The following is a 15403-nucleotide window of genomic DNA, read 5'->3' as shown; positions in this document are numbered from 1 at the left end:
AAGATTTAGTAAAAATGCACATGAACAAAAAAACCATGAACCTGTTACTTTATTTAAAACCCACAAAATGTTTGTAAAACAAAGTGTTTGCAGAAATAAGTCCTAATAGGTGTATCACTGTGTCAAACTGTAAACATCTGTAAAGCTTAAAATTTGTGTTCACTTTCAAACATTTACATTTTACAATAGCAATTTTTTCCAGGAGATAAATTTTTAAAAAACGATGCTTATCCTCTTGAAACGCAGTGATGAAAAAATGTTACACAATTTTCTTCCCCCTTTCAAAAACTCTATCTTACTCATTGGCCTTTCATTTGTGCAAAGCTTTGTTTAAGAGAGAGTTTCACACAGCCTGTGCAGGACAAAAATTAATGATGAACTGTACACCAAGCAGAGGATTATAAACACAAATTCCATTAAACAGAATATAAATATAAAATAGCTGCTTTAAAACCAAAAAGGTTGTCTCAAATGGAGTTCTTGCTCACTTTTGATTTACAACCATGTCACAGATGAGAAGTTCTCTGATAGAAGCACAACCACAAATTCATCAACAGCCATCAAATTTCCTTAGGTATTTGTACAGTTTGTACACAGCAAATCTTGATTCCCCTCAAACATCCCACAGAGCAAGTTATATAACAATGCCACTACAGAGTAGATGAGAATGTAGTTTTAATCAAACCTATAGCAAATAAAAATCTGAAACACATGCAGTGTCTTCTCCAATATTCTTTTTTGAGAAAAAGCTGTAAAATGTAAGACGAATAATGTTAAATGTGAAACCCTTTGTAACAGTTCACTGCAAGGCGCTGAATGAAGATAACATTTTTCAAAAGAATACCAAAAACTGGTTACACTTCTTTTGCCTGTCTTTGAGACTTTGTGATAAAACCTTTGCCACAGTGACCTTTGTAAAGTTGAAACAGCATAGCAGACCTTTATTAACAGTAAAGTACCTTCTAATCAACATTCTTTTATACAAAAGATTGTTTGGTGCTCATTCAAGGTACTAGTCTTGGATTTATGTCAAGATACAAAAAATGTCAATTTCAACAAATGCATTAGTAAACTGAAATGTAAAAATAAATCTTTTTTATAGTTACAGATGAAGAATTTGAATTTTCTATTTTGTAGTCACATTTATACTCAATGTTCAATATCTAAATCATTCATTTCAACAGAAATGCACTATGAAAGGTCACAGGGTACAAGTCAAAAAAGATATGAATGTCTATTACCCACTATCATGGAAAAAGTATCTGTACTTCCCGCAAGGTCTACTCATCAGTCTACTATGAATGAGAGCAGGTGGTAACTGAGTATTCTATGGGAAGGTAACTTTCTAAGACTAACTGGCCCATCTATAGTCAAAGGGAAGTAAATCCTACTAGTTCAATAGTTTCGCTATCAACATTTTAGAATCTGCATCTCACTATGCATCCTGTATTTATTAAAAAAAAAAAATGTTTGTCAGATGTTTCCTGATTGTCATTTACAGAAGAAAACATTTTTTTTTAGGTATAATGAACCACCTCAAATGAATTAAATGCTCAAACCATTGAAACGTCTACATCATCAAGTAGCAAATCTAAACAAAATAAGCTTCTTGTTGCAAGTTTTGATCAGAAATATGTGTTGTTTCTGATTTTTTAGCAAAGCTGAAACTGACATGCATTCAAAACAAGCAGTTTAAAATGAGGAATTCAGAATGAAAGAAAAGTATATGCATTTAGCTACCTCTTAATCCACTGCTGTAAAAATACTGAAGTTATTTGTCTGATTTGATTATCTACTTCATCTGATCCATTGTCCCAAACACACTGTCATTTTGACAAATTCATAGCTGAAGCATTCAAGGTTGCTTTTAGGACAATTAACATGATGATATGAAATAAAGATTAATTAAGATGTCTTTGCACAACCACATTTAAGCTTTACAAAATTATCTCGTTTGTTAGTACTAATGAGCACAGTTGGCAATGTAAAATACAGCCAGTGAAAACAAAAATCCTGCATTAATGCACTGTCAACATGGTTGAAAAAGAGAAAGAGTAAGCCAAATAGTTTTCTGAAACATTCTGGTCAAACTGTAAAATACTGGCGAAGCATGGTCACCACACTCAAAGGACACCAGGAACCTTTACTTTGAAAGATAAAATGGCATAAGCTGACCTAGTTCAGCCATTAGACCTAGCATGACACTATGATACCTTAGAGGGAGTTTGGAACAAAGGTGGTGAGAGGATGAACTGGCTTACAAACTGGAAGATGTGGACTGGTCGTTCTGCACATTGCCTGCTTGCCCCTGCTCAAGATAAGCTTGAGTTGGCAGGCTTGTCAGGTGCCATGTCCCAAAGACCAGTACAAGTGGACAAACATAACTTGTACCAGTCAAGAAATGAAGGAATGAATGTAAAATACAGTGTCTCGACCAGTAAGATAGAGACTGTAGTGCCCACCAGATGGCTAAATATTTTTTTAAATGCCTTTAAAAAAAACCCACAAAAATTATAAATCTAAATGTATACTGTACTATCAAATATTTCAGGAAATCATAGTAAAGCTTTCCACTGCTTGTTAAGACATACTACAATGATCGAGGGCCATGAAGCTCTAGTGCTGCAGAACATAGCTTGGCAGATTAGGAGAGGAATGTGCATGGACAGCGTCTGCAATAAACGGCAATCTCATGGTTGAAGGGTTAAACTTCTTGTGTAAAACTAGCCAATCTTTCGTAAAATAAATGGATAATTTAGCCATTAAATAACATTATGAGGCATGAGGTAATATAAATACACGAGGCATGATTAATAATGACACCAGCCATTTCAAACTGCTCTTTTGTATAAAATATAATAGAACATTTATAAATGCACAAAAACTGTATAAGGACTGATAAATATCACAGTATTTTTCTTTTCTGTTATTTGAGACTAACAGCGACTTGTACAAAATGCTGACATCTCTCCATCATGGTCTTACAAAGCAAATAAATGGCAACAATCTCTGCAATGAGCAATTACAAAACAGACCCTTTTCTCTCAACTACTTTTACCTAGTGCAGTAGCAGTGTGCTTCTTGTTAGCAAAATTATTTACAGTTCTATTCACCCAATAACCACACGTGAACAGCTGTGCTACACCGAGGTATAAACAACCACATACCACCTTTCCAATACCATTATGTTAACCCTACTGATATGGTGAAAACTATTCAAATAAAAACTAAAAATGACCATATGAGAACAGTCCTGTTTTTGTGACATGAAACTAATAAGGCTATTAGTTACTATTAATTAAAAATAACACTCTTGGTTATAATAATGTTATCTTTTGACAGACAAAGTTTATAGCAGCAGTTTCACAGAATATCCTGACAAGAATATCTTGATTTATAAATACCTTAATATATCCACTCTTTCACCAAGAAATCCCTCAAAATAGTAAAACATTTGCATGCATATACTCAAAATAAGTAATGCAAACGAGATCTTGACAGATTTTCTACATTTAAATGTGCATGGGTTTTCATTAGAATAGTTCAATGATTTGTATCAACATATTACCAAAATAATTCTTTGTCTATGGAGATCTATATACGGGAAAATGTACGAGTCTAATGCTCAATCATGTCAGGGTGGAGAGTTGTACAACACCAGACACTTTCTGCATGCAATGGTAATCCAATCGTACCAATAAGATTAAGCCTTAAGACTTGAAAAATGTATGTATTAGGTCAAAACAACCACTCTTGAAGCACTCAATTATATCTGTGTAGATTACACAATTACATCCCCTGATTCAAAATTTAGATTACATGACATATCAGATCTCTTAATGCAGATGCCACAACTAAAGCAGTACTCCAAACCAACAGAAGCTTTATCACTGAGACTTCTGGATCCCCAGACCTGGAAACCTCCATACTTCATTGGTGGTCTGCACTCAAAGAGAGCAGTTTGCGAGCAATCCTGTCCAGGCCAACATAACTGAGAATGTTTATGTCACGCTCACTAAGTTTGGGCTGGAAAACGATGGCTAGCAGAGCAATAATACTGCAGGCATACAGGACAAACTGAAGACGTGTTATCATTTCGTTGACACCTACTGCAACAAAAATGAACGCACATGAAGAAAAGAAATTACGCTACACTCCTTAGCCTTAAAAAAGTGGCACAAAATGAATAGTCAGTGAAAGTGTCTAAAGGTGGACTGTTGAAATTTAAGTAAATAGTGCTTGGGAAAAATGTGTAAAAAGTGCATCATTTTTTTTTTTAACTACTTTGAACCCATACTCACCTCTTTTCATGTTGAGATGAATGGTACCTGACTCCACACCATCCTTGAAATAATAGTAATGGCCTAAAGCGAACAGTACTGCACCCACAGGGATTAGCAAAATGTCTGGTCGTGATACAGAGCTGACAAACACCACTGTGTCCACCACCTGGGCCCATAGCATAAAGACGACTGCAGTGGTGTTATCATACAAAGACAGCAGCATGAAGGTCAGGTGTAACGACACCACTGACAACAGACATGACACCACTATGATCATAGCTGGTACCACCATAGTACTTGAGACAGCCAGCCCAAAGAGCACAGCAGTAACAGTTCCACTGGCTAAAACTGAAAGCAAGGTGTTCTGGCCGCGAAGGGATATTTTCACGTTGCTGTCGTACAGGTGTTTGATGATCATGTTCCGTGAAAGGCAGAACAAAGCTGCTATGATCCTAATTAAAGCTGTCTTGTCAATCAAAATTGAGAAGTCGCAGTCATCATTCCTGTTCCAAGGCAGATTGCGGCAACGGCACCTACCTTGGAAAGTTCTGTTGGAATCCCAGCTGCAATACACAAAAGTAGAATGCAGAAGATAGGCTCCAAGGCTCCATAAGACACAGAAGCACCCGTGTCCTGTCCCCATAGTCGGTATGAAGTCAGGTACAGCCAACCAGCATGAGCAAACGTTGCCAGGATGGCTGCCTCCCTGTTGGTTGGTGAGCCTGAAAAGCTGATACTACTTGATTGGAAAACAAGTACAGCTGACAGTATCTGCAGTAGTGCCAGACCAAAGGTCAGAAGTGTCTGGCTGGAATCAGGGTAGTCATCTATGATCATCACCTTCAGTTCCTTCTGTGCCAGTGATCCAAAAAAATTGACTGCAATAGCTGTTGCCACCACACCCATCCCCCAGAGTGGAGGGTTTTCTTTTTCCCTGAAATTATAAATTTTATAGCATGGTTTTAAAAAATTGAAGGCATCGTTGATTTTAGACATGCCCTTACTTCACTTTCTAAAAGATAACCCTGCAATTGAAACAAGAAATAAAAAAAAAATTTAAAAAATTCATCCTAGTTTAAAAAAAAAAAAAAACAAAAAACCAGCCTGAAATAGATTAGAAAACTTACATGGCCCAACTTAAGTGAGTGTTGAGAGAGAAAGAGTGAGGAAAAATGACAATAAAAAGAGAAGTAGGGATTCAGATGCCCAAGTAAAAAATATTTATGATTATAGACAAGAAAGCACAGATGAACTTACGTGTCACTCACAGCTGTCAACATTTTTGCAAGTCTCTCTCGAAGAGCTCCCTCTACAAGGACAAACAATAAAATGAAAGAAGATTAAAAACAAAAAGTGAATGGAAATGACATTTTGCAGACCAAAAGTACTCTCATAGTCTGTCTTTGTGTAAACAGTGCTGACCCTGAACATAAACTTTTTAACTTAACTGATTTGTGCTTTTTTGTGCGAAGCAGCCTAAATCCCCCTTTAAATCACTCATACCTAAATGCAATATGTTATGAGGGAACGATCCTACACTTTGAAATGCTACTATAAGGAAAAGTCTTTTTATATTTTTCTACCTGCTTGTAACTCTATATTTTTATATTTTTTTTAAAGCATTAAACAATAAACTGATTTTTTTTTCTTTTGAAATGCAAAATCGCAACACAGAACAAAGATTTCTTACAAATTTTGAACACTTTACATGCTTGCTACAGTAAACAACATCTCATTAATTAATAACTAACAGTAGCTAAAGCTCTAGTGCTCACTTCAACCACAGCTTATTTTTTCAATCAATATCCTCTAATCTTCCTCCTATTTGCCTCCATGCGTTGTACATCAGGACTCTTTACCACTGCATTTTGGCAACATCTGTTACCACAATCTGGCAGCTGGTAACTTCATTTACGCTTTACAATGAATTAGTGCTGACAGTTTTATTCAACAAGGTTTATTGAATAATTTGTTTACTTATCATTTTAGGTCACTGAAAATGTCTCTAACTGTTTATAGTCAGAAATGTTTTTAAAATAATTTTTATAACTTTATTAATTCACAAGGACAATTGCAGGTAAGATTTATTGGCGCTCATGTGTTAGCAATATACAGCTAGGTACATACACGTGTTGACCAAAGTTAATAAAGTTCTTACCACACACACACATACATGCAGAGGATCACTGTTAGCATCTGCACATTCTGAGAAACATAAAACAGCGTATGAAGCAGCCTTAAAGAAGGTACCAAAAGCAGTTTTCTCTCCATAGTCTTATTTCAATAACAGAAATGATCTTGTCTACAAAGAGTTTGCAGATACATCTCAGATTATACAGTTCTTTGACTGTTAAACTTTCCTTCCACGTTTGGCACATACCAACCATCAAATCCTTTAAATGTACATTAAAAGCACATGATAATTACTCCAAACAGTCCACATAACGCTGTTCATCTTCTAACCCTTTCTTTCACTTTTCTGTCTATTTGACTAGTCTGCCTGCTTGTCTTTCTCTGTAGATTGATGAAAATCTCAAGTCTTACTGCTTATTTGTTACCTCCTTGATCTTTGCATCCTTTATATTTGGTCTGTTATTACCTATCAGTACTTTGTTTATCCTTCTGTTCTTTGTATGCTGTCCATGTCTCAATCTTGTTTCAAGCGCTGAGAGCATGTTCTTTCATAAGCATGATTATCTTTTATATAAATCTCATGTTTATTATTATTAACTCAATCATGATTGAGAAATAAATTTCAAGATACGTACTAAAGAAAATAGTTTACACTTTTGATTGTGTACTGCAGGATACTTTGCCAAGAATAATAGAAGCTCTTGATAAGAAAATTTTCACAATAACTGGAAGTCAAGCTGCTAGTCAGCAGCAACACTCAGGCCCTACTGAAGCTGAATGGATTGAGTTAATCAAGTTAAGCAGTAATTTAGTAGTAAACCCTTAACTTTCCCATTTTTCGGAGGCCTCAGAATTTTACTAAAATCACAGATGCCTTGGCTAGTGGCCCATTAATGAATTCCTAGTTTTCTTTTTAAAGATCTAATAAATGATATGAACATTTTTTTTAATGGCCCTGATAGATCCCCCTGACCACAACAAAGCCTGTCATCAACATCCTCCATGATGTCTTTTGAATCATTTCACGAACTTTTATCTATATACATCCGTGCTCATTTTAATCACCAGATATATATATATTTCTAATTACTGAAATTTTTCTTTGAAATTACTTTTATTTCTAGATCCTGTGATTATACTGAAAACAATAATTGAAAAAGTGTTTTCTGCGGAGATGAATGAACGAGATGAACACTAATCTTAACACTAAATAAAAAAATACAAAAAATCCCATTAGTTAAATTTTTTTTAAAAAGATGATATAATAATGTTGAATGAAAGAGAAAAGCATCCGAAAGCGCATGGTCCATTCCTTCTATCCATCACGCGCGCGCACGTACATACACAATGTTCATGCCACCATGAAGACTTACCAAGAAGACGTGCCATCGTGTAGCCGTCGTTTTGTCTAATTGTTCTAGGCCAGCGGCAGTCTGGCCAGTGTCATCAAATGTTTGTTCATGAAATAAAAGTCTGTAATTTTTGTCACGTTAGACTTCGTCCAGGATTTGATCGTGTTGACGTCACTACAACCGGTGCGGTGCGGATGTGCTACTATAAGCAGTCAGGTCTTCGCTGTCGCAATTCGTGTTATTACCATCTCATTTATATCCGAGACTACTGCATATGCCGCTTTAATTTCACACAGCTTTAGCCGCAACAGCCTGCTAGATGAGATGACTGATAGTACGAGATGATTACCTTCAAACCACGTGAAGGATCATATCGAAGCAGACGACACATGTACACGTTGGAGAAGGCTGTCGAACCATGTGACCACCACAACCAATAGCAGCTGCACAAAGGGGCTACATCTTGTCCGGATCGCAAATGTGTCTCATTATCGATAAATGTCTACCACGATCAATTTCTGACAGTTTGAAAAAAAAAAAAAAAAAAAAAAACGTTGATCGTAAACATTACCGAATAGAAAAATCAGGTACAAAGTATTGATCGCCTAAATGTCCTGTTTTGTTCTCGATCTGTATCTATAGTTTGCAAAATGCACACTGATTAAATAACAACATAAAAAGTTATATGTAAAAATATTAATTTTATTACGCTTACGATCTCGCAAGACATTTCACTGCATTGAATTTCCTTTAGAGCTTATTAATTGTTAATCGATAGTCATGGACAGAATTTTATGTTGCCAGATCTTTTGAAACTTTACATCGATCGATCACCACCCTTACCCCATCCCCATCCCCATCTCCAGAGCTATCGATTTTAGACATCATCTGAGACAGATCGTAAATCTACAGCAATCTCTTTTTATCAAAAAGCAAATTTTCAATGGTTTTGACATGTACTGTTTCTTTAACTATTAGTGACAGATTCGAAACTTTATCCTTCTTGTGCAATGTGCAATGAAAAAAACATTTGGAGCAGACGTCAAAGGGATTTACTGCAGGTAAAGGGACATAACAAAGAATGCGCAGTGCAGGTGAAATAAAATCTATATCCATGGTTGTGCCCCTTAGCCCAAATAACACTACAGAGAGATTTTGGTCCACGGTTCTCTCCTTATGTATCAACCAGCTATTTATGGGATAGTTTGGGGTAAATAATCTTTCTGTATCATTTCGAGCGAAACGCTCTCACATTTTTTTTTTTTGGTCCTCCTCCCCACCACCATTGCGCGTTTTTTGTACAGTTAGGTGTACTGTTATCATAAGATTACGTAAATTACAGTCTATTTAATTAGCTCAAGCCACACCCACTAAATTAAAAAAAATCTACTTTTTTCAAAAATAAGCCACACTAAAAAAGCCACAAATATTCTGAACATAATGTCCGAAGGATAGAGAGAAATCTTTACAGAAAGTCTCTCACACGTTACACAAGGAGAGATCGTAATCACACATACCTCTTCCCTTTCTTCTGTTTCGCAACCCAGCAGCGCCATTATTGGAAGTATATTATTACTCGCGGCGTTTTTCATACGCTTCCCTGAATCTTACAAACAAATGCAAGGCAATGCTCTTGTCATCCATCACAGGATCCGATGACGGTAGCAAGCATCAGTTTGCTCTCTGCACGCTGGCTTCGGCCGGTATCGACCATGCAGTTCTTTGGAAGGTATGTACAGGTCTTCAGCCCTCTGCCTCTTGTCGAAAGAAGGCAATGTGTCAAGATTAGCCTAAACTTACCATTAGCTTTCTATCGTTATGAGGTTTTACCGAGTCCCTAAGCACAAGCTTTTTAAGGCTTTATTCTAATGACTTCCAACTAGATATGGTCACAAGTCTAACAGTTTGTCTTTGCTTGGGGACAATAGTTGTCCAATGAAGTGTCGCTGGCTAGAACAGAATGATGTCCCTGTAGAACTGTAGCATTGTTAAGACCATACTTTAATGCTGAACCTTCGATTTTCTGTTACATACGCTAGAGACAATTAAAATAAACTCTTTCAACAAAATCCACAGACCATCTAAGATTGTAAAAGAAAGAAGAAAGGACAGGAGAGAGAGAGAGATGGGAGTGAGTGAGCGAGAGGATGAAAATAAAATGTGAAAACTTCACGCAGTGTACTTTTATTGACCTCAGCTTCTTCAAGAGTAACATGTAGATATTTCGAGAAGGTACCTCACATATTCCTCTCTCTCTCTAGTTGAGTAAGACTTTGCATGACTCAGCTTTCACTGAACAGAAATTAATGTTTAAACTTCCCTCTAGGACGCCATGTAGCAATCTGGTCACCAGAGAAAATGTGTTGTTATGTAATGCGACTAGGACGGTAGATGTTTAGAACGTTTGGCCACCTAATTGCTTTCTGTAACGATTTTCCTGTATTGAATAGCGGCTAGTTAAGTAGCTTTGCCTCGTGGCAACCAAATTTGCAGTAACTTGTGTGATCAAGAACTTTCGTGACTGAAACATCTGAAGGCATCTTACAGAACTTTTTTTCCTTGCTTAGAAAATATGGAATGCATTCAAAACAAAATAAAGTCGACAAAAGATTGAAAAATGAAATAATATAAAATAAATGATGGGACTGCTTCTGTTATTAATGTATTTTATGTCAGAGAGCGGCAAGGGGTTTGGACATTGTTATAAGTGGCAGACAGCTTTGACAGCCTGATCTGTACATTAACTGAAATATTAAAAGAGTGAAAGATTTGGCAAAAAAAAAAAAAAAAAAAAAAAATAAAAGAGAAAAAAAAGAAAAGAAAAATTTGGAGTTGTCATGACTGGTGGGTTAAAAAAAGAATCAAATTTCAAAATGTTTATTCTTCTTTCGATATCGCTTCCTGTGCGCAATGTTAAACACTTAGCACGTTTGACTCGTTCAGCCTCTCCTTCTCTCTGCCTTTGTCCTTTTGCCATCTCTCTGTCTCTCTTTTACGAAGGCGGGCAATAGGTACGCACGTACATCGTGGTGGTGACAAGCAAGTCTTAACTACTGCAACACAAGGCACCCCTTTAAAAGAAAGCAAATATTTAACAAACAATAAACACAGTTTCTTACATTTTTTTTTCAGCTGAAACTTTGGGGGAAAACTTAAGATGAGAACATTTGAACCTTCTCTCAGACCACGAGGGTAAACAGGATGAAAAGAAATAAGACATAAGGTGTGAGAAAAAAAGGGAGAAAGAAATAGTTTATAAATTTAAGGCGTTAGAGAAGAGGAGTCGGAGGGAAGGAAGGATGTCGGTGTGTATGTGTCGGGGTGTGGGGTAGAGCCGCAGAAAAGAGGATATGTACAAGAAAGGCATGTGAGAACGACACGAACACTTGGCATCGTAAACAAATAAACTAGACCACACTTTCGTCTTTCAAAGTTTAAAAAGAGCCTCTGTAGAACAGAGAGGCAAGCTGTCTTTAATAGAACCTCTCGTAGAGATCATAGTCTGACAGCTAGAGGAAGCGCTGAAGACGATTTATTAGCAGTCTGGCAGTAGGCGTTAGTGGGCGTATGTTCTCCATCTTCACGTTCAAATGTAGAGCTTCATTTAATCTGAATGGATTATATTTTTTAATGTTTTTTTCGTTCTTATTTTATACATATTCTTATACAAGTCACGCGAGTGCATGTTTTGTGTGTGTGTGTGTGTGCGCGCGCTCATGGATGTGTCGGGATGCTTGTTTATGTGAGTGGACACACTCTCGTCTTTCCCATTAACTTAGCTTTGAGAACTCTTAGAAATTTTCTAAGAATCTGTATATCACCATAAATCGTTACAAGGATACCACAGCCTCCACAGTCAAAAGAAAGAACACACAAAAATTTCATGATTCACAGCTACACGTTGTTCGTTACCTCAGCCGTCTCTCTCGTCATGGAATTTTCTGATTTTTATTCTCTCTCGTTCTTTCTCTCTCTCTCCATTTCTATTTGACACGTATGTACACTCATATACATAAACAGCTTGAAGGATAATGAAAATAACTTCTTTAAAAACTAAACCTTTTTATAAGAGAATGCGGCTTTGTATTTTCTCTCTCGCCTGTCGACTGCGTGAGTGGCTTTCACTGGCGCGGAAGTTGGAGGATAAAGAAATTTATTGCTTGTTACGGCTGAACGGTAAAGATAGGAGCAAGGAACTTTCGCTGCCTTATTACATGTCACACTGGAAGGCTGAAAGTGAAACTGCCAGGCTAAAAAGTCTCAAAAACAGAGTTAAAAACACCTAAAAATCTCCAGTGTTTTGTTGTTTTTCACCAAGAAACAAGCCCAGAGCCATCAGCCAGCAGTAATCGTAGTGGCTTGAGAGTGTCATAACCGTATTGGTATACAGTCTGTCCTGTCTGACCTTCAGAAAAAATTTTTTTCCTTCCCTGCCATCCCCCAGAGCCCAACAACAACATTAAAAACCCTTGAAAATAACAAGCCCGAAATCCATACCCACCCAAACTCCAAAACACAACAAACAAACAAAAATTCCAAATCAATTAATTCTCAGTTTTCTACTGACAGTGCGTCTCTTGAGTTTACAACACCATTTTTCTTTTTTTAAACAACATCAGCTGGAATTAAAAACAAAGTTGGGCAATATCTGGGGCGTTAGACAGAGTGCAGAAAAAACTTCGAGGTGAGGCTGTCCACAGACAAACTGTTTCAAAGTGATTGTCAGTCTGTCTGTGTGTAAGTGAGCTCCGGAACAGTTTGTAGAGCCACCGGCATCATGGAATATTCAAGACTAGAGAGGCAGCAGAGAGTTTCTAGAGCTTGTGCCTAACCGATGTACAATATGGTAAACATAATACATAATGTTGCTAAAACTAAATCACTACTTCATTCTTTCTCAGTCTCTTTGTTTTTCTGTCTTTTTGTTGTTCATCTTTTATTTTCTTCATCCCATCCGTCCGTCTTTTTTTTTTCTCTCATCCGGAATCGAAACACAAATTACATTTTTTTTCCAGAATGTACGTCAGGCTTATTAAAATAATATTTCATCTTATGAAATTTCTATATAAGATTATGGCAACTGACGTTTTTGTCAATTTTCTGAAGAGTTTTTGCAACCTCTATGTCCTGGCGCTAGATAAGCTTGTCATCGGGTGATTAGTATTAAGATGCTGCTACTGTGCGATGTAACAAAATCATTGAAAGTCTTAAAGGCTCAATACAGTAATCAAACGAAAATACACTTAGCGATTTTCAAGAGACACGCTTAATTTTCCCCAGTATTCAAAATGTTTTTTTTTTTTCTTTTGAGGGTAAGAATGCGAGAATTATGTCTTCTATCGATTTGAGGATAAGTTTGCAGAAATACACTGGCAAGAGTTCGCGAAAGATAAAGCTTCAAATCTTTAAAAAAAAACCTACGATGCTGACCGAGAAAAAAGCAGAGACAGACAAAAACTCCATCATGAAAGGAGAAAAAATTGGCCATTGTGCTCACCGAGTACTAAAAGCAACTGGCTCCAACACCATCGTGTTCAAAATAGACTGCAGAGTCAGCAAAAACAACCACGCGTAGGTTGAAAGTCATTTGTCAAGAAAACTAAATTCGAACTTCTTGCCACTGGCGAGGTCGGTGAACTGTGCCGGGTGCGAGAAAGGGTGGGGGAACAGAGTAAGAGAGTTGTAAACAACTATGTGCCGACGTGAACGATCGCCGCCATGTCAGTGACGTCACTCAGTTTCTCATCTGTGCCGAGATCTCGCGAGACTTGATGCGAGTTTCCGCAGGCGTGTTCCACAGACTTCATATGACGCTTCAGACGGCGCTGACGTTCACAGTTGATGGAGTGATAAAAGCGTTAGATGGGTTGGCTCCAAACATTCTAAAAAATGGAAAAAATAATAGACTAAGTAAATGTGCAGTCGGTGAATGTGATTCACCGTGACCAGATAATGTGTGAAAGTGAAGCCGTATTCTTCTCTCCGGAAAACGGTTACCTTCCCTGTTGGGTGCGAGGTGTGTGTGTGTGTGTGTGTGTGTGTGATTCTTTATATATATATATAGACACCCGTTTTTTTTTGTGAACTCAAGTCCTAAACACCGGTCTATACCAAACAAAAACCGTTACACTGACCCATATCCTAACCTTTATCCACAAACTAAGCTCAATGCTAATTCATGAAATATCTATAAAATAAAGATAGCAAGAAGAAGCAAATACAGAAAAATTGAAAGAGTAAGCATTTATAACAAAAGAAAAAGAAGAGCTTCTCCCAAGAATGGAACCAGCATCTTTTTTACACACTAATCTCCGCGCTTACCACAGCACAACGGCAACTTCAATAAAACTAACAACAACAACAAAAAAAAAAAACCAAAAAAAACAGCCTTGCTATTAAATTCTGTATTATCTATTTTTTCCCTACATCTTCGAAAGCTTTTTGCCTTTAAGTTTCCTACCAGATTCATAGTGGGGGGAAACATCCCCTTCCCTCTGTTCCGCTGGCCAGGGAACCTTTGTCTTCGCTGGTTCCCTCCGCGTGGAGCAGACTCCTTGCTGAAGACTTTCCTCTCTAAAAATGATCTTCAAGCACTCCCAGAGCCTTGAACCATTTTCACTCGATCAGTGTGCTTTACAAGTCTATAAACTAGCATAGCACTACCAATATTGTTCTCATAGTTTCTATCTTCCAAGTGGTGTCTGAGAGTTTGTCTTCCTTACAGAAGCTTTGCACTGGAATTATTTACGTAAGCATCAACTTACATACCTCCTTCCTAGAGAGAAGACGAGTGCGGAGGAGCATAGTTTTCAAGTCAACAATGCCATTGTTGACAGGAAAACTCGCTTTCATGTACGAATCTCTAATACTGATGGCTAAGATGCACTGAGATTGGAAACTATGTGAACTTCCCTTAAAATTTCTGGAATGACAAGAGAATACTTTTGTATGCAAACGAAAGGGACAACTAATTACTGAGGGAGAGGAGGAACAGAGGAGAGAGAGAGATAAGCTATGGAAGATACATACAACAGATGCTGTACTAATTTATGTGCTTGTGTGTATGTGGGTTGGAGAGAGGTGAGTGCATGCAAAAAATGTCCGTTTGTGACTGTATCCAGTTGTCTAAATAACTGAGACAGACAGAAAGAGAGAGAGAGAGAGAGAGAGAGAGAGAGAGAGAGAAGACTCACTTTCTATTTACTTGGTTTTTCCTAAATCTCTCTCACTCTCTCTTACATGTTGCAAGTAATGTTGCAGCAATAACATCCCGAGACGGACACAAAGATAAACCCAATCTCCAATCTGTCTAAGCAAGAGATTTGTTGATCTTTTGCAACAAGTTTTCTCAAATCTTCTTCTGAGTTGAAAGATTTTTTTGGCTCAAATAAACAGGAATCAAAAGAGCAATCACAGTTTATATATATAAATAAATAAATAAATCTCTAACTAATCATGTGATGGTCATCTGAATGCGAACTATGTATGAGAGACGACACTGAATGTAATCTGATGTATATTCGGGTTCACCCTTCAAATAAAATTTCTCACATCGCATATGATACAAGTGCTCAAAAGTCAGAGCTCTTGCAGTGATGATCATAACCTCTAACAGTAGTGAAAAATTGCAAGTTA

At 37.1% G+C, this 15403-nt stretch overlaps 1 protein-coding gene across 6 annotated transcripts; it reads right to left on the bottom strand.

Moving 5' to 3' along the window:
- Positions 1–34: 34 nt before the first annotated feature.
- On the bottom strand, positions 35–8199 carry LOC112562630. Of its 6 annotated transcripts, XM_025236027.1 has the most exons (5): positions 7790–8108; positions 6442–6488; positions 5541–5590; positions 4302–5217; positions 35–4109 (listed from the first exon to the last, which is right to left on the bottom strand). In XM_025236027.1, the coding sequence occupies exons 1-4, from the start codon at positions 7803–7805 to the stop codon at positions 4758–4760; spliced, it is 573 nt and encodes a 190-aa protein (XP_025091812.1). In that variant the 5' UTR covers positions 7806–8108; the 3' UTR covers positions 35–4109; positions 4302–4757. The 6 variants fall into 6 exon arrangements, 5 of the variants coding, with proteins under 5 accessions (XP_025091812.1, XP_025091785.1, XP_025091776.1 ...); XR_003098892.1 differs by lacking the exon at positions 6442–6488 and having other exon boundaries at positions 35–4106; positions 5541–5592; positions 7790–8107; XM_025236000.1 differs by lacking the exons at positions 6442–6488; positions 7790–8108 and adding an exon at positions 8118–8199 and having other exon boundaries at positions 5541–5592.
- Between the last annotated feature and the right edge of the window lie 7204 nt (positions 8200–15403).

This window comes from Pomacea canaliculata, linkage group LG1 (genome assembly GCF_003073045.1).
Source record: "Pomacea canaliculata isolate SZHN2017 linkage group LG1, ASM307304v1, whole genome shotgun sequence".
NCBI lineage: Eukaryota > Metazoa > Mollusca > Gastropoda > Architaenioglossa > Ampullariidae > Pomacea > Pomacea canaliculata.
Note: the sequence above shows the minus strand (reverse complement) of the source record. Positions and strands in the feature narration are given on the sequence as shown.

What these genes read in the sequence shown, in the direction of transcription:
- LOC112562630 (XM_025236000.1), bottom strand. Translation starts at nt 4,926, where the DNA reads ATGGGGACAGGACACGGGTGCTTCTGTGTCTTATGGAGCCTTGGAGCC. An exon ending in TCATCTCAACATGAAAAGAG is followed by an intron (nt 4,110 to 4,301) that starts GTGAGTATGGGT and finishes TTTTTGTTGCAG; the next exon opens with TAGGTGTCAACGAAATGATA.